The sequence below is a fragment of the Pogona vitticeps genome, chromosome 5 (assembly GCF_051106095.1).
Source record: "Pogona vitticeps strain Pit_001003342236 chromosome 5, PviZW2.1, whole genome shotgun sequence".
NCBI classification, from domain to species: domain Eukaryota; kingdom Metazoa; phylum Chordata; class Lepidosauria; order Squamata; family Agamidae; genus Pogona; species Pogona vitticeps.
The window spans coordinates 73412623-73436538 of record NC_135787.1 but is presented as its reverse complement, the minus strand read 5'-3'; the positions used below and the strand labels follow the sequence as shown (position 1 = coordinate 73436538).

The 23916-nt window shown below is 41.2% G+C and overlaps 1 protein-coding gene across 1 annotated transcript in view; it reads left to right on the top strand.

The window, feature by feature from the left end:
- GRXCR1 (glutaredoxin and cysteine rich domain containing 1) overlaps positions 1–23065 on the top strand; it is a 53298-nt gene extending 30233 nt beyond the window's left edge. Inside the window, exons 3-5 of the mRNA XM_020786279.3 lie at positions 10321–10560; positions 18566–18631; positions 21707–23065. Of these exons, the coding sequence (XP_020641938.3) occupies positions 10321–10560; positions 18566–18631; positions 21707–21886 (486 nt within the window). The 3' untranslated portion in view covers positions 21887–23065. The remainder of the gene's footprint in view (positions 1–10320; positions 10561–18565; positions 18632–21706) is intronic.
- Positions 23066–23916: the final 851 nt, after the last annotated feature.

Sequence of the window (23916 nt, the reverse complement as noted above, 5' to 3'; positions counted from 1 at the left end):
TAAGAGCAAGAACAGCAGAGGAAGAATTGTGCGATGAGAAAGCAAAGAGCAGGCATATTAGTAAACAGAGCATTTGGTAAAAGATGTTTTACTACAGAAAGCTGGATCCTTCGGAAATATGAATTTTTGCTTTTACGTGTAGACAGAGAGAACACAAAATGCACTACTTATGGAGTGACAATTGCTGTTTATAGTTTGGTGGATTCAGGACTGAATCGCCAAAGCAACAGCAGGAAAATAATGTGTTATTTCATGAAAACAATTCACCGTAATGAGTTTTCCTACACCTCACAATAAATATGGTCATGTTATCAGTGAAGGACAAACAGTGCTCAGATTTGTGAACATGTACCCAACAAAGGGCCATTGCTGCTGATCCCATAGGCATAAATATTTATAGTTCGGAAGAAGGAACGACTGTCCTTCGCTGATTAACTGTGTTTATTAGGATATAGGGGAAAATAATAACAACAAATAGTGTTAATATGTACACTACATTTTCTTGACCTCTTTTTTGCAATTTAGTTCCAAACAGATCCAGAAACTTCAAGCATTACTTTCTTGGACTCTGATTCCCATGATCCCCCAGTCACTGGATATCTCAGAGATTAATATATGTAACCTCTGAATATATTCAAGGGTAGCTTTTTTAACTTTGTTAAATCTCATCTTTCCACTCAAAGTGTTCATACAATTACACTTGTTGATGCACTCTGTTATTGTATAGTCTTTAGAGATTATCACTCCTTTCAAGAGTATACCTATACAGTGGCGCCTCAATTTACGAACTTAATCCGTATTGGAATGGTGTTCGTAAGTCGAAATGTTCTTAAGTCGAAGCACCATTTCCCATAGGAATGCATTGAAAATTGATTAATCCGTTCTGTCTGAAGAAAAAAATCACAAAAAATATGTATAAATAAATAAAAAGAACACAGCGAGCCCAGTCGGAAGGCGCTCCGTTGCTGAGGTTTAAGAAGGAAAAAAAAACCTCCAGAAACAAACACTAAAGCCACCTCCGTTGCTGAGGTTTAGGAAGAAGAAGAAAAACTCCATAAAAAAAGTAAAGCCACTTCCATTGCTGACATTTATGAAGAAGAAAAAACCCTCCAAAAATAAACAGCAAAGTCACCAACAACACAGCACAGAAACATACCTGCCCCAGCCAAAACACATCCAGAACAGTTTTTTAAAAGGAGAAAACAGCAGCTTACCTCCCTGCGGACACACACACACACACACACACACACACACACACACACACTCAATCTGAAGCAGAAGGAGGCTCTCCCAAGCCTCCGACAACAACACAGTCTCTAACTGCCGAAAGTGAAAGAGCTATAGTACAAAGCGGCCTCGTTGCCACCTACAGTTAGAAATCTGAATTGCCCACCTTTGCCCCCTGCCTTTTTCTGTTTGTAAGTGAAAGCTCCGTTCGCAAGTCGAAGCAAAATGTTGCGACCAGAGCTGTTCGTAAGTCAAAATGTTTGTAAGTAGGGACGTTCGTAAGTTGAGGCACCACTGTACTATGTGGATATATGCATTTGATACCACAGTAACTGCTATGGCTCCATTCAAAAGAATGTTAGGATTTGTAGTTTATGAGGTACTTAGAATTGTTTAAATCTACTGAATGATGCCAGAGAATTCTAAGTACCTCATCAAACAACAGATCCCAGCATTCTGATGGATGGAGCAATAGCAGCAGAAACAGGATTAAACCGGTATAATGCTGTGGTGTAGATAGAACTATTAGAGAACTCAGTATCCCCAGAACCATAAGAAATGATGCCAAAATGAGGCAATTGACAAGGAAGCAATTTGAATATGCTTGAAAGAACCCTTAGAATCTCAGATTAGCCCTTCCACCAAAACATAACATAAACACAACATTATGATTGTTTCATTTCATGTTTTCTCTGTTTTATTTATATCTCATCATTCTTCCAGAAAGGTAGTTAAAGGTTAATTCAAACATGATGTAAAAAAACATTTAATATATGCTAATAAATTTCAATTAAAAAAACTGAGGTGATTACACCCCCCTTCAGTACCAGAGCAGCTTATTTATTAAAGGCCTGACTTCATAGAAATACTTTCCCCTCCTAGTAGAAGGATGACATAAAGAGAGAGAGAGAGAAAGACTGAGAGAGATAAAAGCTATGAACTGCCCACACTGCCGATTTTAGGTGTGGGGCGGACTGGGCTACAAAGGGTTTGTTGAAGTCAGTAGGGAAGAGCATGCTTCTCCAAACAGCAAACAACCCCTTCTATTTTGATCTTTGCAATTTTACCTAGAAAGGATAATTGTAATTTCTCCCTTCTTGTCAGCTCTTGTTTTATATGTTCTAGGAGTTTCCCATAATTGTCATCCTTTAATGAGGACCCTCTAGCAGTCAAATTTATTCCTAAATATTTTACTTTCTTGGCTATTTGAATTCCTGTCTTGGATGTAAGTTGAGTCTTTTGTTCCTGAGTTAGATTTTTGGTTATGAATGTTGTTTTTTCTTGGTTTATTTCTAGTCCAGCTACATGGCCGTATTCCTTTATTTGCTGAAGTAAATTTGGGGCTGTTTCCACTGGATTTTCCAGAATAAAGACCAAATCATCTGCAAATGCTTGGAGTTTGTATGTTTCATCTTTAATCTTTGTTCCTTGTATTTCTTCATTTTTTCTTACTTCTCTATTCAGTATTTCCAATGAAAGAATAAAGAGTAGAGGAGAGAGTGGGCACCCTTGTCGTGTACCTTTAGTGATTTCGATTTTGTCTGTTCCTTCTCCATTTACGATTATTTTTGCTATTTGCCTTGTATAAATTGCTTTTATCATGTTTAGAAAATTTTGTCCAACGTCCATGACCTCCAATTGTGCTTTCATAAATTCCCAGTTTAGATTGTCAAAAGCTTTTTGGGCATCTAAAAATAAAAGCACCATTTGTTTTTCTGGGTGTTCTTCATAATATTCTAAGATATTTATTATTGTTCTTATGTTGTTTTTTAATTGTCGTTTGGGGAGGAAGCCATTTTGGTCTTCATGTATAAATTGTACTAAATATTTTTTCAATCTTTCCGCCATGACACTTGCAAATATTTTATAGTCTACGTTAAGTAGTGAAATTGGCCTATAGTTCCCTATTTGAGTTAGATCTGTGCCTTCCTTGGGTAATAGCATGATGTTTGTTTCCAACCAGATTTCTGGAATCGTTGCTTCTTTTAGTACTTGATTACACACCTTTTTTAGTGGTTCCAGTAATTCTACTTGAAATGTTTTATAGTATTCCGCGGGAAGCCCATCTGGACCAGGAGTTTTCTCATTTTTTTGCTTATTTATACTTTCCATTATTTCCATCGTTGTTACTTCGGCATTCATCATCTTTTTTATTTCATCTGGTATTTTGGGGGGATTTGCTCTTTCCAAATAGTTTCTTATCTTCTTCTCATCTACTACTCGCGCTTTATAAAGATTAGTATAAAATTCCTTTATTATATTATGTATTTGGCTTTTCTAGCCTGATCAGCCGTCAATTAAGCACTTCCCCGATCATCTGACAACGGTCAGGGGAAGTGAGATTATTATAATTATATTGCCTCCCCCCTCCTTCTATCAGTGCTGTTTTAGTTTCCCTCCCCTCCCTGTTTCCCTTCCCTTGGTCCACCTCTCTTTTCTCTCTCCTGCCTCAGAATCTGCAGTCATGATAGCAGAGGCTGTTGGAGGCTGCCATCTCCAGGTTAAACAATATGTATGCCAAAAGGAATGCATGCCATAGTGCTGGGCCAGAAAGGTGTACAACAGCTCTTCAAGGGAAAGAATGGACTGTTCTAACTAGAGGTCTTTTTTTTTTTTTTTTTGCTATAAACTCTGCCACCAATAATCCATATATTATATCTAAATGCAAGTGTGGACAGGCCCCTAGTCTCACTTGGTAAGGAATTCCAGGGCCTAGAAATAGCCATTGTGAAAGAAAGAAAGAAAGAAAGAAAGAAAGAAAGAAAGAAAGAAAGAAAGAAAGAAAGAAAGAAAGAAAGAAAGAAAGAAAGAAAGAAAGAAAGAAAGATGGTAAACTCCAAAAGGAGGCATAGGGTGAGTTTGCGTGAATTAGTTTGCATTAGACTCGTCCTGTAGTTTATAGAATTTTAGAATAAGGCATGGCTAGTTAGTGGAATCTTTAAAGGAGTGTGGCTGTTAGAGAAGGACTTTGAAGCTATATCTGTTTCTTTGACATAGCTCTTTTCACTTAAAAAACATAGAGGCAGAAGTAGTGAAGAAAGAGAGAGTTTGGAAAAGCTACCTTTTCAGACAACTGCTCCCAGGATCACCTAGCTAGCATAGTCCCCCCAAAAGTAACTTTTCCAAACTGTGGTGGAAGGAAGCTTTGTCAAGGCATAGCATTACTCTGGAGGGATTTTAAAGATAAATATGGTTACTTCTGGAAAAAAAAAGGCTATGCCCTGATTTAACATAATTTCTGGAGAGGCAATTTGGGCAGATATGGTGACAACTGGACTGCCCAGAGCTGCTGCACTGATGCTAGTTAACCTTATTTCTTACAAATGGACAGAAGCACCCCCAAACTCTGCAGCCATAGTTTATTTTCTGAAAGCCTCCTGTCTTTGAAGAATTTCTGTGTTTTAACTCCTGGCTTCCTAAAATTTTTTTTAACAAAACCTCTGTACAGCTGGTAGCTACTGTGTCATTGTCACAGTCAGGCCCTCTGAAGTGCCGCTGTTTTGGCACAGCAGAAAGCAGGCTGGTGACTCCTTCCTCTGGTAAATTCCTAATGTAGCAGAGAGAAATTCATTTCTTTCTAGTATTGGGTTCTCCTGATGCCTGACATTGTGCCCCTGCATATTTTGTGTACAGCTGAGAAAAGTTATATTTTTGGTCAACATCTTCCGCTGAATGCCGAATACCTTTTCCTTCCCAATCTCGGCTAGTTGCTCATAGTGGATGCTGTTGTGCTGGACACTGGTGCTGGGGAGACGCATCAGGGGGACTCCGTTTCTCCATAAGCTATGGCTAGGTTGACCTGAGCTCACTGAGAAATGGTCATAGGTTTTGAATAGTTGAGCCCTACTCAGAATCTGAAATGTTTTCTTTAAATATTTCTGTTAGTCACTGTTTTATATATATGTTATAAACGTGTGTGTGGATAAATGTATACATATATTAGTGATTACCTGTGTTCCTCAAATGGATCCAGAAAAACCTTGATTGAGATGCTGTTTAGTTCTCCTTATTTGTTTAGTCTTATATATGTTTGTCTTTACTTAATATATTAGTTGTATGCTTTAATCTATTTTGTAATACTTTGAGGGGGAGTAGAAAACACATTCTCTTTCTTGGTATACCACTGTGCAGCTGAAATCTGTTAGAAGTGACTGCTGCAATTTAGCTTCCACTCAAGAAAATACATGTCTTTGCCCAGGGAAGAATAGACAGAAATGACCTCAGCTTTCCTAGTAATTCTTTACCTTCTCTAACCTCTGATGACCTTCTTTCCACCCTAGATTGCTATTCTTATGGTTGCTGGCTCCGGCCATCTCCAATTTAACTAGAATGAGGATTTTGATCACTTTTCAGGTCCTCATGGTGCAGTGGTTAAATGGCAGTACTGCAGCCAAAACTGTGTGTACAACCGAGGGTTCAGTCCCAGGCAGCCAGCTCAAGGTTGACTCAGCCTTCCATCCTTCCAAGAACAGTAAAATGAGTACCAAGCTCACTGGGCGAGTAATGTGTAGTAAATAAATTGTAAACCACTCACAGAGGACTTTAAGTGCTATGGGGAGGTATATAAGGAGCATACCTTTCCTATCCCAAGTGTTTTTGCCTAATAAACACAAATGTTTGTATTTGCTTAGATAGATGTGTGGATGAGATTCCTTTACAAAGAAGGAAATGTGCTCAGGCATTCACTCCAGGTCCCAAAGACTAAATCTACAAGTTATTGTTAACCTGTACTATTGTGTACTCTGCAATAACATCTGACAGCATGCTGCGAAGTACACTAACAGCAAATGCAAGCTGCATTTGGTCTCACACCTAGTACAAAATGTACTCTCATATTTTCAGTAATAGCAGTGGAGATGTTTATGAGCTAGTCTGTATATTCAACATAACCTCCAGAACTACTTCAACAGAACAGCGCAAATGTAAACTGGATTGGATTAGGAAGATAGCATTTGGGAAACCTGTGATATTCTTACTTAACTGCTGTGTATGGGTCATATGATTACAATAAACTTTATTATTACTTAAGTATTGGATAGCTCAGTGGTTTAGGTATCTGGCTGTGGATCCAGAGGTTGGGAGTTTAATTCTCCACTGTGTCTCTCTGACAGTGCCTGGACTAGATGATCCTTCCAGCTCTGCAGTTCTAAAATTCTAATGTTATAAAGTCCTAAGTTGGGATAGACAACTGTGAACCTCCAGATGTTGCCAGACTGCAACTTCCATGGACTCTACTGAGTAGTCACTCATCAATGACACTGCCTAGGGGGCTGGAAGTTGTGGTCCAATAATGTATATATCACAGGTGCCCATTCTGACCTTAAATGGTTGAATGATATGACAACACATATTTGATTGGATAAAGTGTCATCTTCTGGACACACACCACTCTTTAAGCTGTTCTTGTGGATGCCTAGGGCCCTGTACCCATGCACCTTCAAATGGAGGGAATGGCAAATCCTGCTCCAAGGTGATTTCTGGTCTTAAGAGAAATGGAGGCATAGTAGCCCAAAATGACCAACTGTGTCCTCCAGAAGTATGATTTGCCATCTTTTTCCTCCCATGTTTTCAGAGTAGAGGTCAGCTTCACAGAACTGGCAGAGGTCAGTGGGTGCAGTGCTCTGGGGAAGTTGCCAACTCTATTCTGTATGAAATGCACATTTGATGGCCCTGTTCTATACTCCAGCACCAAGATAAGTTAGGTTGGTAGCAAGATGGGACAGGATCATTTGGAGGTGAGAGCACCCCAGTTGTAGGCTTTTCAATGAAACTTAGACAGTTTTCATATTTGTTTAATTTTAGCTGGGCTGGTAAAACTTTTCTGTTCTGCATGGTATTTGCATAATTTTAAATACAATGAACTCTAATCTCTGTGTTAACACTCAGATATTTTTTGCATGTGTGTCAAAATTCTGATTCTCTAAAGTAAGTCACAACTAGAGTAGGCTAATTTAAATTAACAACATTTCTGGAGGAATTGATTCGTCAAATCCCGACTGATTCAATGTGCCTTCTCTAGTGTGTCTTACTACACTAAACAACAACATTCCAGCCATTGTTTTCAACTTGTACGTTATCTTGGGCGTCCTTTTCAGGCCAATGTAGCAGTACCTATGATCACTCTACCATTTTAAATTGTTAGAGGATTTTTATTTTTGCTTTATTGTCATTGTAATTATTGTGGTCAGTGGTCCAAGAGTGGTGAAGAGATTAGACAGCAAGCTCAACTATCATGGGGACCTTGAGAAGTGGCTGGGGATGATGGTAATTATAATCCTATTCAACTGGAGGGTCTCATGTTGGAGAAGTAAAACTGCCACCTTTCTTTCCACTAAGCTGGAAGCTGACATTATATAGGTTGACATTTTACCTTTAGTGCTATTCTATGAGCTATATTGTGTCAATTGAAATTTGCATGGTCTTTAAGGCTTGTTAGTTGCTGCAATAATCTGCATATATGTTATGAAAAGACCTGAAGCCATTTTCTCTAGGGCAGCAAAAACATAACAGGAAAGATCTCCAAGAGCAAGTTTTGTGGTGAATATCCATGTGAGTGCATGTATGTATAAACACGTGTATGTGCTTTCATATAAGGGTGTGTGTATATACACATTTGTATCACAGCAGATGGTTTACCCCATGGAAACAAAGGCTAAGGGGGTCATTCATTTTGCAAGGCTGTTCTATGTTGCTCTGAAAGGAATCATTTTAGGAAGCAGCCCAGCATCTTTGCTTGTGGCAGTTTTTCTTTTCTGGGTGACAGACAGCTCTTATTTCCATGTGCAGCTATAATGATACACCAGATCTGTTGTGGCAGAGCTGGGCCTGGAAATCTCCCAGCAAAACCAGCAGTGCCCTTTTTTGAACTTGAATACTACATCAATGTTATTCAAATGGACAGGAGACCTTGTATCATTGCACAAAGTTCTGGCCCCAAGTTCCAACCAGCTGCAACAGAACACTGATAGGGTCATGCCATTTGGAGAATCAGCTGTTTGGAAGGAAGAAGCAACCCCACAGCAGGTGGCTTCCTAACCTGTCAGATCAGATAAACTGACTCCTAAACCCTCCCTAAGAGTCCGACAAAACTTTATAGACCTCCAGGGAAATATCAGAAGCCTGTGTTTGTCACAGCTGGCATTATGCCCCCCCCCAAAGGATTAACTCCAGAATCAAGCCAAACAATCCTTGGCAATCATATCAAAAATCATCTGAGTATCAAGATATGTCTCAATGTTGTAATACTTCTAGGCAAAATCAGGTTGTATGATTCTGCAAGCTTTATTTCTGCATTATTTCAATGTTTCTATGCCACAAAATATTTTAAAGTTGTTATAAAAATACAAGTCTTACAGCTATGAAAAACTGTAGGCATGAATACTTGCTGTCCAAAAATCTTACAAGTATGAAAAGCTGCAAATAAGAAACAACCTAAAACAAAACGTAAGTTGTAGCCAGAAATTAAATCAAATTGTATTTGAATTCAAAAATAAAGGAGCTTATAGTCTAAAAGAGGCATTTTGAAAAAACAAAAGACAGAGAATACATTCTCAACAATGGCCATGGTACGTTTGAAGGGGGCCACGGGCAATTCATCATACACCACATTATAAGGTTTGTTATGCAACTTACACAATCTTGATTTAGCCAATATTCATTTCATATTATGTTTATAAAGGTAAAGGTAAAGGTTCTCCTTGACATGTAGTCCAGTCATGTCCGACTCTAGGGGGCGGTGCTCATCCCCATTTCCAAGCTGTAGAGCCAGCGTTTGTCAGTTAGACAGTTTCCGTGGTCTTGTGGCCAGCGCGACTAGACACGGAACGCCATTACCTTCCCACTAAGGTGGTACCTATTTATCTACTCACATTTTTACATCCTTTCGAACTGCTAGGTTGGCAGGAGTTGGGACAAACGATGGGAGCTCACTCCGTGGTGTGGATTTGATCTTATGACTGCTGGTCTTCTGAAATTGCAGCACAGAGGCTTCTGCAGTTTAACTCACAGCACCACCACTTCCCTATTGTGTTTATATCTGTGGCCAAAAAAAGGTTGAGAATGGTTGTCTTAAAATACAAAAAATGTTTAAAATAGGAATAAATAAAAGAAAACAACGTTATTGTTTTGACTAACGTTTTTTTTAGCAGAGCTTAGAGTAATAAGACTCTGTAGCATAAAGCTTTTGTAACAACAGGGCCTTATAATACCAAGATTCTAGTTCCCCAGAATATTGTTACCATAAAATCCTGAAATGCTAGACTTTTGTGAACTCAAAAAATTATAATCTAAAGAGTGCACTACGAAGTTTACAAATGCTGCTTCATGTTTCCTTACTGTAATATAAACAAATTCATGATAACAGAAACAATTCAGCTGTCAAGAATTATTTTCATTTAGTGATTTTGCTTGGCTGGCTACTTGTTTTGGAGTGACTATAGTAAACTATTATTCAAGTGTCAGTTTTTAAAAGCACTTTCATTTTTTAGAGCTACTTTTTCTATACCTCTCTGAGAGAGCAAGTAAGTGAGTCAGGGATTGGATATATTGGTTTTGAAGAGTATAACTTTCAGAATCTCCCGGCCAGCATGGTCATGTGCAGATCTTGGGGAAGTTATTTTCTTGGACTACAGCATTCAGTATTTCCCAGTTAGCATAACCATGCTGTCTGGGAGATTCTGAGAGCTGTTGTTGAAAAATAATTGTCTGGAGCTTTGCTACTGTGATATGAGCTCTGTGATTCTTTGCAAAGTTGCCAGGGATGCTCAAAGGAAACAGACTGCAAGCAACCCTATCCAAAGCCAGAAGTGTGTGCCCAGCATCCTTTTTAACACTGTGGGGAACTCGGGTGTGCAATTCTGAGACTGCGTACTAATTCTCTGATATCCCTAAAAATATGACTGCCTGGAATATTTGCTTGGGAAGTCAAAGTGGCTGTTGCACTTACTATTTAGTTTGCTTCTAAATCCAACACAATGCTAACTGTAAGCTATTGTAAAAGTAGACTCATGTACTACTGTTTGCTAAGGATGGTTTTGTTTTGCTGTTCATTTTATTAACCTGATAGGAAAAAATAACCTACTTTCCCTTGTACAGGTCTCATCTGTTTTGGAATATGGCCGCATAGTAATTTACACAACCGGTTTACGTGTGGTAAGAACAACTTTTGAAAGATGTGAGTTGGTTCGAAAGATCTTCCAAAACCACAGAGTGAAATTCCAGGAGAAAAACATTGCACTGAACAGTGACTATGGAAAGGAACTGGATGAGAGATGCAGAAGAGTAGGAGAAATCCCATCCCTACCAGTTGTGTTTATTGAAGGCCAGTATCTGGGGGTAAGTACAGCATTTGTCTCTATTGTTGTAGATGACTGGATACAACTCCACCTGCAATGTCTCTTGCCTTTGTTCCTAAGAGGTATATGGGGCCATGACCATGGCTCCCTTCATTTCCTCCTTGGTTATCTAGAAGAAGAATCCCTGCTGTTAGTATTCCTCTAATCAGCGCTGGCCTAGTTTTCTTATTTTCCTAGAATAAACAGTTTGGATCTACTCCAGCAAAAGCATGACTCAAGTCTCTGAATGCAGCATAGTATAGATGCTTTTAAAAACTGGCATATATTGATTTTGGTTTGGGAAAGTACTTAAGTCTTTTGCAGGACACCAGCTGAGAATACTGTAATTTTATTGAGCATCAAGATTGATGATATACCATTTGAGAAAACCAGCTTGCATTTTCCATGTTATTTATAGTGTTTATCTGTCGTTTCTGTTAACTGTTTGTCTGAATACTCCTTTATGCATGAGATATTAATGATGGCTCATGGAATGGGGAGGCATGTCCCTTCCTTAAGCCATGAACTGCCATTTTGTGTACTATGTATATCACAGTCCTGGCACATTAAAATAATCCATACCATCTCTCTGTGTAAGGACAATTAGGCCCCTAAGCTCACCTGTTGTTGAAGACAGTGTTATAGTGGTGCCAGTGCTCAAAGGGTCAAAACCCAGGGACTTTTAAAGTAGAGCTACCCCTGTTCTCTCTTAATCTAGTTGCAACAATTGAGGAAAACATGGATTTTACCAGTGACAGTGCATTGGTATGAGCTGAAAGTATTATAGTTAAAAGTATTTTGGCTTGGTCTTGAATGGGCAGTTAAGACCCCACAGCTTTACAAAGGGCCATATGTGATAGTGATGATAATTTGTAGGAATGGTTTGGATACAAATGAAAAAAAGCTTGTGTTTTTGAGTTCACTTTTGGGGTGTTGAGGGGATCCCATCATGATAAGCACTGGCATTTGAAAATGTACTACTATACTAGAGATGGGCATGAATTTTAAAAAATGAACTGCAAAATTCATCAAAAACTGCTAATTTGTCAATTTGTATTTGTTTGAATCAATGCCACCCGATGAACACAACTCAATGAACTTTTACCAGTTTTTGATTTGTTGATTTATTGGGCTATAAAACACCCAACCAGCACCTAGAAACATCAGAATCACAGAAAAGCTTCCCGACTCTACAATCCTTCCAAGTTTGATGAAGACTTGGTTTCCCCAAGCCAGCTGCTAAAAGGTACTTTGTGGTACCAATTTGTGGATGTATAATTTGGATATCTGAAATCTAATCTTCACCAAACTTGGATGGATTGTAGAGGAGAATCAGGGGTAGTTTTTCTGTGATTTTGGTGTCTGTAGGTGCTTGGGCGCCATTTTATAAGGTTTCAATGCAAATCGAATTGACAAATTGATTCAATTTGTCAGAAAAAAACAAACTTGTTATTCATGATTTGTCAACTTTGATGAATAATCAAAAATAAAAACAAATGACAATTTTCTGATTCCTGCTCATCTCTACACTATACCATTCATGAAATGTATTTTACGGAACTTCCACAACTGATGGAAAGCTAAAATGTTGAACACACCTAAGTTACACATCCTAATAACTAGAAGAGCCTGAAATTGGGCCTTTGTATGTTTCTCCATCAGTATACAGTATGTAAAGTATGTATATAATGACAACAAGCATATCAGCAGCATACAGCAGGCTTACAGACAGAAAATACAGAATCATGGGGCTTACTCATTCATACACTTAATGCAGCCTCAGGTTAGGAGAAATAGAAATTGCAGTGACAGCTAGGAAAGTGAATCTGAAAATGGGTCAGATTATTTATACAAGAGATTTCCAGGAGCACTCAGGCATGCCTTTATTCCTGCAGACTACAGACACCATTTACTAGTAAATGGAGAGGCATTCCTTATGTTTGATGAAGGTTCGTTTAAAAAAATTCTTTATTTCACTATGAGGACAACGGCCAGTATCCAAGGCAGTTGCAGGCACCTAGTTCCAGACTATTCATAAGAGTGCTATGGTGGTGGTGGAATCCAACACTGTTTCTGGATTTGCAATTAGTCATGAAATGAGTTGTTCAATCCCCTTGTGCTACCAATTATGCCTTGGGTCATACAGCTAGTACCGCACCTAGAGATCCAAGAACAAACACACCACTGCTCGCACAACTGGAAAAAACCACTAGAACTCTATGGGTGCATTCCCCTCCCACATTTATGCTACATTCAGGGATACTGCTGAAAATGAAATGAATAAAATAAGTGTAATCCATGTAGCACGATATAGAGATAGAAAGATCCTAAATTTGGATTTGCATATGAATGGCTGATGGTCAGATTCCAAAAGATCTCCTGTATGGAGAATTAGTGCAGGGAAGTCGCCCCAGAGGTAGACCACAGCTGCGATACAAGGATATCTGCAAGCGGGATCTGAAGGCCTTAGCAATGGACCTCAATAGATGGGAAACCTTGACATCTGAGCATTCAGCCTAGAGACAGGCGGTGCAGCATGGCCTCTCCCATTTTGAAGAGACACCTGTCCAGCAGGCCGAGGCAAAGAGGGAGTCCAGAACCCAGCAAAATCAGGGAGCTGGACAGGGGAGAGATTGTATTTGTCTTCAATGTGGAAGGGATTGTCACTCTCAAATTGGCCTTCTCAGCCACACTAGACGCTGTTCCAAGTCCTCCATACAGAGCACGTTACCATAGTCTCTTGAGACTGAAGGATGCCTAATCTAATCTAATATGAGGGCTTGAAATTAATGGCACGAAACTATGAAAAGGACCGCAAGTAAAGTGGGGGTGTCAACACTGAAGGAAGTCATAAACAATATTTCATCTAATTCTTATATGGAAATTCCATCTGCAAAGGCTCAGGTGCCTCCACCACCACGTGTGACATGTGATGAGAGCTGAGTACATGCCCTATCAATGTATTTTTAAAGGACTACAGTAGTTCAAGGCATATTTTTATTCTCTCTGCTTGAAAATGTACATGATAGACATTGTGAACTTCTGATCTCGTTGTCTTCCTGGGTAAACAGTGGAGTGAATTATAGCTGATTTTTATCAGAATGACATAAAATAAATGCCATCTATTTTTTTTCTGCAGCAACATAGCGAGCCAGATATCAGAGAGTATAACCTTGCCTTTTTGAAGTATTGCCATCAGGATGCTGAAATATTGCTGGAATAAATGTGGCATTTCCTACTGTAAAGTCAAAGCTAGTAGAGAGTGCATCATATGCGAATATATGGGTCCTTCAAAATTCTGGGCTTTTTTCCTGTTTTTTTTTTTTTCATTTTCAGTTTTGTTTTAATTTGTATTTGTTGCAGAGCAGTTGGCTTCCGTGAAACAAAAGCAGTGAAACAAAGCAGCCAAGCCTGTAGCTACTCAGAGTAAGAGCCCCTGTTGTGAAGACCTTTTAAAGAATCAATCACTACAGTGCTCCATGTTTAGGGATATTTTTTTGGATCACAACTGGCAGTTTCTGCATCTGATTAGATACAAAGGCAACTGCGATTTCCTTAGTCCCCGGGATCTTGGAAAGCTCAAGAATCCTGGCAGCATAAATAGGTGTACTGGGGCACCTGCTTCCTCTTCCATAAGAATACCAGCAACTGGGAACCTAAGAGGCATTGTAAGGAACACTTTTGGGAGCAGCTTAGGGAATGTCAATTAGCAGTTGGTGCCTATTAACCTTACATTATATGCATTTTCATTGCCGTTGCAAGTGAGTCTAATTGACCTTTTCTTCTGACAATGAGTGGCAGCTTTTATTAAATTGTAAATTATTTTGTGCTTCCTGCTGCAATCGCCTCCCATACTTATATTGATGTCTTTCCTTTTCTAAATTCTATCAGTTAGTAAGCTGAAAGGTAGATTTACCTTTTTAAAAAAAGAATGGTCGACTAAATCTGTACCCAAATAAGGTAGTCTGCCTTTGGACATATTAAATGCAGTTGATATACATTTTTATCTGCAGTCTCTATATTGGTTGAAGGTTGCCTCTGTCTGAAAATGAATCATGCCATCTACTGGGATAACAATGAAGTGTGTTTAATGGATATTCCTACAGGAAGGGAATATGAAAAGGAACTTGGACATTCATCATGTCATGGTGTTGAAAAGTATGGGGGCAAGGGAAAGCAACAGTGAAGGACAAGGAATTGTAATAATATACTCTGTTTATGCAGGTTGATCTCTTATATTTATGGCCATCCAGAGATGCCAAAGAAGTTCCAGTAGACACCATTAAGATGAACCAGGTTGAGACATGAGAGTAGTTGGATCTTTCCAGCAAGCCAGTTAGTTCCTGCTTCCATGGGAACAACTCACCTAATCACTCAAAGCACTGAACAGAATAACGTATCAAATAAGTGTAGCTAGCTGACTGCAAATGTACATACAAAAGCAAAGGGAGAGGAGACATCTCCCTACCTTGACAATGTCTGATAAAGGCATGGGATTGGGAGGTGATGATCTCCAGAGTGTCTGGTCCCCTCTTCCTCATGCCCAGTAGGCTATCTGGGGCAACTGTTTCTAAAGGGTGACTGGAGGTAACTATTGGATTCCCCTTGTGCACCACTCACTATCCCAATCAGGGCTGTGCAAAGCAGATTCTTCTTAGCTACCATTTTCAGATACCAGCTGAGAGCTCTTAGTTTGTTCTTCCTCTCCATGTGGGGAGAGGGAGAAAAGTGAGTCTAGCTTTCTGGTCAAAGCACTGTGTAAAAAAAAGCTCAATCTGGTGCTTTGGCAAGGGATGAGATAGTATCAGGGGCATGGTCTGATGTCAACCAGCCTGCGGAGGCTGCAGAGGAAATACCCTGATATTGTGCCCCACTCCTTCTATAGAAGTTTGCATATAAATTAAGGACTGGTGAGTTTAGGCTTTACATGGCAAGACCTACTTAAAGGATGGGAGGAACCTCATTAATATCTTCTTCCTGCCTTGGTATAGTTTATTGCTCTTAGTCATGACTAGGTTGTCATCATTCCCCATCCAGAGCCTCTCACGAAGACATATCACCAATATATCTACTATACCTCCTGCAGTTCTGTTGAAATCTGGAAGCCAGATTTACAAAAGAACAAAACATACAAGTGCTCTTTTGTTTTCATGTATTGCTAAAAGAGAATCTCTTAAACATGAATGAAGTCTATTAATAAAATACATGAAAGGTTTTTTTAATGTTTACCTCTCTCATTAAACCTTGTTTTTACCCTTTGTCCATCAAATTGCCTGGATAATTTTTTATCCAATAGCAGGGCTGCTATCAGCAGCCAATCAGAATGTCCAGGAGAGAGGAAATGGGAAGTTTAAATCTGCGTAATGGCCTGAATTGGTTGGAACCCAGTAAAGAGAGGTATTTTTTTTTTAAAAAAATAACTCCAGTCACTCCTTGTCGGTATATGAGTACTTGCTGCCCTTTATGTTGGATTGTGTTGCCTACCCACTCTTGTGTCTCTGCACTGGATCCTTTTTTCTCTTGCTTTTTGGAAGGATTTCCCTAAATCTCTTCCAATGATTTTTGCTGCTGCCTGTGCTGGTATGCCTCCTTGGGATTTTTTACACCCCTCCCTGATATCTTTGTTGATCCCTCTGCTTTTGGTCCTTTTCTTTCTTGGATTATTTTTGTTGCCTCCCTGGCCTGCCTGTTGCTGTATGCTGGAATCAAAGAAGAGAAGGGAAAGCATTGGTGGTGGGGGGAAGAAAAATCTGCCCATGCTCTAGTAGTGTTGGTTTGGGTATGGAGCTGATTATAATTTTTTGCCTTGTATGTGCTTCCTTGCTTTTCTTAGTTTTGGGGAGAGGGGGCTCTCTGTGTGTATATGTGTGTTTCATTTTGTTATTTCTTCCCTTGTACGGCAGTGGGAGGTGCTTTCCCCATTTCATTGATTTTTTACATTTATGATATGTTAATCTGTTAAAGGTAAACATTTTGGTGCATTTTGGGGACTGTTTTATTTGCTTTTGTGGGTTTGTGTGGGCTAGGGGATGGATTTTGTGACTGTACCTGTGTACCACGATGTGCAAGCTCACGTAATTCTTATGCTTTTATCTCTCATGTATTATTGCCTGCTTTTGGAGTTGATTGATTCTCTGCTACTTCATCTCTGCTTTTTAAAATAGTTTTTTTTACAGGAAGTTTAGGACTTTATGAAATGACAGAAATCCCCTCCCCACCCAAAACAAAATAAATACAAAAATCTTTGCCATGCACATTCCTACTTGTAGCAACTGCAGTTGCTATCTATGGTACAGATGGCTGTCAGAATGTCCTGTCACAACACAGAAAGCAGGAAGGCCCCCAAAAAGATGGCCTTCTACTGCTGAAGGAAGCAGTGCAGTAAATGTGGAGTGTTTTTGGCCTAATTCTTGGCACACTCTTTTTATGTGACAAAAACAGCTGTCTTCTCTTGGTGATTTTCTGTTGGGTAAATCAAGTAGACACATGGATACAGTACATATAATAGTCAATCAACTCCAGGAGGCAGTGGAAGACAGGAGGCGTGCTCTGGTCCATGAGGTCACGAAGAGTCAAACATGATTTAACGACTAAACAACAACAACACTAGCCTTCTATTGGGTATCATTGGCTGAAATTCAGTAGTAGAGTGGTGCCTCGCATAGCAATCGCTCCATTGAGTGACGAAATCGCTTAGCGAAGGAGTTTTTGCAATTGCAAAAGCGATCGCTTTGCGATAGTCCCTATGGGTTTTTTTCGCTTTGCAATGATCATGGGGAAGTGATCATGGCAAAGTGACCCTTTTTAAACAGCTGATCGGCGGTTTCAAAATGGTTGCTGGGAAAACAAAATGGCCGCCCGCTGTTTTTCCTCGCTTAAGAGGCAGCAAAAATGGCAGCGCTATGGAGGATTTTCGCTTAAAGTTGAATTTTAAGCCCATAGGAACACATTAATCACGTTTTAATGCATTTCTATGGCCTTTTAAATTTCGCTTAGCGATGTTTTCACTTAGCAACGTTTTTTCTGGAACGGATTAACGTTGCTAAGCGAGGCACCACTGTAAATGTTTCATTGAATCAATGGAACTAACATGGGTGTTGAGTCACTCAAATCTGCAGTGATTGAATGGGTCTATGCTAGTTGCAACTTACTAACTGGATTTTAGCCATTGTCCCAGTCTTGGATTATTCAGTGAATAAAAAGACATCACAGTGGCACTCATCAAGTTCACCTTAAAAATCACACAAACACATAACTTAACAACAAATGCTCGGCAGTGTAGTGCTATTCTTTAATGGGTCCTCGCTGATTAGCAGAAAGAGTTGGAGCAAAGTTTCATAACTTCATTGGCAGTTTCATTTTCTTTATTGCAACCTTCTGTACTTCCACAAAGAAAAATGAAGAAACCACTTCAGTATCATTTTGCTTCCCATCTCTGATATTCCCCTTGCCCCAATGTACCCAGCCTACAGTATATTATTTTTTAAACTCATGGCTGAATTTTTATTTTGGTGTCATTGCAACATTTTTCATCATACTCTGTATAAATTTGATACTGAATAGATTGGGATAGTAGCAGTACTGTTTTTGCCACATTAATTTACTCACATTTTCTATAGTACCCTGTACTTAACAACAATATTTTTCTGACATATTAAAAATCTCTTCCTTCCATTTTAACAGCAAGCTTATCATATAAAAATAAGGGGCATAAACTGGATCATATACCAGGTAAATTATAATTATTTACATATAAGGTAAATTATACTAGGTTTGACAATCAAAGACTGGGCCAATAAAACAAATATTATTATATTGCTAATATAATTTTTGATGGAAAAGTCTCTCTTTTTCTTTGAAGCACACTGTCAAGACTAAAGCTCCAAAACCAACCAATAAGATACCTCAAAGCAGCAAGAAAACCAAAGAAAATGGTAAATTTACATTCAGTTGTAGCTTATAATTATCAGCTATAACATTAACAAACCTTGCCTCTTTCCTTACAGGGTGCTGAGAAAATTTTGTCAATGAACGAATCAGGGGAACTGCAAGATCTTTTAACCAAAATTGAGGTAATTGATGGTGTTATAGAAGACTCTTATTAAAATCCCATTTTCATACATTAGATACCCATTATATTTTCCTATTAGAACTCCCAAGATTCTATTAAATTGACAATAATATATAGAAAATTTCTGCTTGATTTCACCAGAATATTGACCACTCAAATAATCTAAATGACTCTCCTTATCATATAGGCTGTTATCATTGTTAACAGTAATAACTTCAGAGCTAAATGTCATTTGTCTTTCCTATCTGTTGGAGAGAATTATATTCCTGGCCGTAACTGCAGCTGTATTGGCTTTTGTTAGTAAGAGGATTCCAGCTTTAAAGCATCCAAGCATATGGCTCATTATGGTGCAAAACCATCATGTCACAATATTATTCAGGCAATTATTCCACAAATGTTTTCTTTTAAACAAAATATCAGATGCAGAATCTTCTCCTGTATCTGGATTAAGACCATGCTGTGAGGGTAGGAGGGCCATGACCACATTAGGACCTCTATATATCCTCCTTCTATAGCTGCTGTTTGGATTAGGTGGGAAGCTACCATTATCACTAATGGGAGTTTTCCTCTTGAATAGTAGCTGTATGTGGTTGTGTGTCTGTGTGAGAGGACAAAAATGGCCTGAGACAAAAGAGTACAACAGCTTAAAGCAGGGCCAGACTGGGACCAAAAATCGGCTCTGGCATTTAGAGCACACAGGCCCACCTGGCTTTGGGCCAGGATTGGCCCTCTGGACCCCTGAAATGCACCGGGGGGATTTTGAGCGAGGTGCTCTCGCCATCAGCCTGGCCTACCTCACAGGGCTGTAGGGAGGAGGATAAAACTTGGGAGGGAGCCGAGGATATGAACGAAACGAATAAACAGAACCTCCCTGTGCAAGAGGAGTGTATCTTTTCTGCCGCAGCGCATCCTAAGGAGCAGGATAAGAAGGCAACTCATATCTAAAGCGGGGTTGTGACATTCTCAGGGGACAGTGAAACAAAGACAGCGTAGCCCAGCTCTGATGAGGAAATTTTCACTTAAAAAAAAAACTGGCCAGGAAAGTTGATCTTCCCCAGACCGGGTCAGGATCCCTCCGGTCGAGGCTGGGCTTGCCGACGAAACTTCAGCCCAGCCTCGTCAGAGGGGCTTTCCTGGGAGGCAGCATGGCCACCCCTGCCCGGGAGGAGAGGCTTTCTCGGCTTCCAGTTTCCGATCGGCCCTCCTCACCTCTTCCAGTCCCCCCCTCCGCTCTTTTCCCCATCCTCGCCCCCTTCCTCCTCCTCCTCCCCTCTCCGCCCCCCCCGGCTTTTCCTCCTCGCCTGCCCGCCCAGGGAAGGCCGGCCGAGGCGCCCGCTCCCTCTCCCGTCCCCCAGCGGCGCGCTTCCCTTTGGAGAGGCCAAGGGCGCCCGGCGAAGGCGACGCGCCCGGGCACCGTGCGCTCTCAGCCACCTGGGCTCCCAGGCAGCGGGCCTGGCCGGGCCGGGGCGGACGGGCGGTGGGGGAGGATCCGGCGAGGCTGCCTCCTCCTCCTCCTCCTCCTCCTGCCGCCGCTCCCGCTCCACCCTCCGGCCCTCCCCGGCCCCGGCGCGCCAGGGCGAGGAAGCGAGCGAGCGAGCGGGGCGGGGGATGCGCCGGCCAGCCCCTCCGGCCGGCCACCAGCACCTGCCGTGGCCCAAGAGCAGCCGGCGGGCAGGCAGGGCCGGGAAGCCGTGGCGTCTTGGCTGCCCGCGCTAGCCTCGAACAAAGCGCGCCGCCGCCGCCACCGCCGCCGGCTCTGCGGGCACGGGAGGGAGGCGGAGTGGCCGCGCTAGGAGCCCGGCCTCGGCGTTGCCCCCCCTCGGGCGCGGGTGCGCTCTTCGACCGGGCGGGGAGGTTGGGGGGGACGCCCCAGCTGGAGGGGGCTGGAGGAGGAGGAAGGAGGAGGAAGAGGAAGAGGCAAGGCAAGGCAAGGCAAGGGGGCGGGGAGGGAAGGCTCCCTTTCGCTCTCTCGCTCGCTCGCTCTCTTTTGGGGAGGGGGGCTCAGCCTGGCCCTGTGCTGAGGCAGGAACCGGCCCTTCTGACCATCGGCCATTCTGGAATTTGCCAGAATTGCCAGATGGCCAGTCCAGCCCTGGCTTAAAGCCTGTGCTCATCCATAGAATTCCGTACAAATCAACCATTTCATCACAGCTGCTGTTCATAATTAATAATTTGCAGTGTTTTCCTGGCATCCAAAATTAGCAGCTTGAAGTTATCCCCACGTGCTTCCAAATGCTAGGGCCAATGCAAGGAATATTCTTTCTTTCTTTCTTTCTTTCTTTCTTTCTTTCTTTCTTTCTTTCTTTCTTTCTTTCTTTCTTTCTTTCTTTCTTTCTTTCTTTCTTTCTTTCTTTCTTTCTTTCTTTCTTTCTTTCTCGTAAGCAGGAACCTGCAAATTCATTTAAGATGTAAATGTCAGCGATTCTCTAGTAAAGTAAGAACACAAAATCAGTTATGTTTTTCTTAGGGTAAGTTACTTTAGCTGTAATGAACGTAGTTGACCACTGGATGATGCTCTTAATAGCCAATAGGACAGATAAAATGAAATTCAGTAGCAACAGAAAAGCAAAAGATTTCTGTTATTCATGGAAACAGGATTGAAGGTTGGCACATGATTCAGGACCGCATAGCAAATCTGATATTAACTGTGTGAATTAGGATACAGTGTGTTGTTGTTGTTTTGGGGGTAATTAATATTACTGGCCATGGTTTTCTGGAGGAAGTCTTTGAGGAAGTCTGAACAGTGAGGAAGGAGTGGAGTTTAATCCTTTCTTTCCCTGGCACAATTACAACAAAAATAATCTCTCTGAACCTAATTGTATTTCAAGACAAACCCAGATTGATGTCATGGAGGAGATTTCCCTTGAAAGTGGAGTAGCAATTTTAGAGTGATTGTAACTCTCAAGAGTGTGGCATTCCCCATTGACATTCCTTGTGGGCTTTGTGGTGTGAATTGATTACCGGTGACTGTAATTCATGTAGAAAAAAAATTGTTTTCAGATCTTGGTTTGGCTCTCAGCTTGCAAAGTATGCTGCAAATAACAGACACTCTTTTCTTTTCTGTTGTGATTTTCAGAGAGTTCAACACCCTCATGAATGCCTCTCATGTGGGGGCTTTGGTTTTCTTCCGTGCTCAGCGTGCCATGGGAGTAAGATGTCAGTGTTTCGGAACTGTTTTACAGACTCATTCAAAGCCCTCAAGTGCACTGCTTGCAATGAGAATGGGTTGCAACGCTGCAAGAGCTGTCTCAGCTGAGGATGGGGCCTTGATACACGTGACATCCTCATTTTCTTATATCGGTACAGCAGTTTGTTATACTCTTTTATATTAAGAGAAAAATCATGTTTCTCTAATTCAGTCAATAAAGTTTATTTGTAAAAAAAAACCTCAGACACACGACTGATAAAATTCTTCATGAAATGAATTCCTACAGCTATCCATGAGCATAAAATAAGCCAATACAGCACATGCGCAGAGAGTGATTTCCTAGGTTAATTTCAAACATAGTTGGCCACATCATTGTAGCTGAGTTAAAAGAGTATTAAATCAAAACACAGTCATTTGCAGAGTCGGTGCCAAATACCCCACAAGGTGGACAATCAACAGCCTTTCATGGTTCCAAAGACAGTGGCAGTTGCATGAATTATTGAGGCTAACACATGTTGAGATGTTTAGTGGCTTCCTATAGGTTCTCATGAACTCACCAAAGCTCTAAACTGAATCCTGACTCCTCCACTGTGGGACTGGCAGATGCTATTTGGGAGTTTGATTCTCTTCTCACTTTCTTCACACAGAGGAAGTGGTGGAAGGCATAAATCTGCACATAGAAGCAAGCTATATTGGGCACCAGTTGCAGCTCTGAAACTTTGTCCACTGCTCACATCTTCTCATCAGAGAGAATGTGGAGTGCACATGGCTTCCTGCTACGACTGCCATCAAATAGTAAAGATAACAAGCAGGCACTGGAGAGAACAGCACACCACTAACTTTCCCAATTGCATGGGCAAATATCATGACAAGGAATCCTCAACATTGATCTCTGATTTAAGATAGCAGGGGGATTTCACCACCGTATTTGTTCCTGGGAGGGTTAGCTGCTGTGTGTGTGGATAGAATCCCTAGACTGAGGATAGATCTTTCAGGAATGGATGGAGTTTGGGGAACAGCCACAGCATCCCCAGACTCTTTGCAGGTTGAACTTAGGCCATATCTCATGGATATGGCCTGAGTCCTAAGGCTGGGCCCTCCAATTGCTTTTGCTAGCTGCCAAAACATCATTTGTCCCAAGAAAATGCCAGTTATTCATGTGATATCCTTAACAAATACCTTGCTATTTCTGGAATATTTGTTTTTGAACATGAAATATATCCCATCTTTATATCATGATTGGTCTCTAATGTGACTAATGTTTTCAGTACAAGAAATCATTCAACAAGAAAACCAAACCAAACAATAACAACAAATCACCATAATGACGTATTTCAACTGAGATCTCTCTGTCAGCCTCTAAAGCAGGCTTGTCCAACCTGTGGCCCGAGGGCCGCATGCGGCCCAGGTCAGCTCGTAATGCGGCCCAGTGCAGTTTTTTATTTTTAAAGAAATTCCAAAGTTTCAAGTTACACTGTCGGCGCTTGCGGCCGGAATGTGGCCGGGGCATGTCACAACAGTAGAGGGGGAAAAAGGGAAGGAAGGAAGGAGTGGGAGGGGAGGGGACAGGGGGGCTGCGTGACTGCATTGCGCCGTCCCCGTCAATAGGTGGACCCCCTCCCGGCCCCATAAAGCCGCCGAAGTCGAAGCTGGCAGCCTCTGCTCTCTGAGATCGCAGCTGCTGTTAAGCGTGCTTGGAGCGGGGCTGCGGAAGATGGCTAGGGCTGCCCCCCCATGCGGCCCAAACCAAATGTATGTGTGGCCCAAACCAAATTTTCATCTTCTAATGTGGCCCAGGGAAGGTGAAAGGTTGGACACCCCTGCTCTAAAGTATCATCTGTGAAAACTGCAAGAAAGCTACCTTTTGGGTATTTGCTGAAAAGGAGATAATGCAGAACGTAGGCAGGTTTCCCTAGGGAAGGCATTCCACTGGTGTCTTGAAGGCCTGACCAGGAAAAGTCTTCCACTGGATGGACATGGACAGACCAAGCATCTTGTCAGGTCTCTCTTAGTCTACGTAATGACTGGATCCCTATCCGTCTATCTAACAGACTTGTGGCTGACTCTGCCTTTTATAGCAGTGTGGCTAACTACTTATACACTTTGATATGTTGAAGTCATATTCTATGCAAATATCA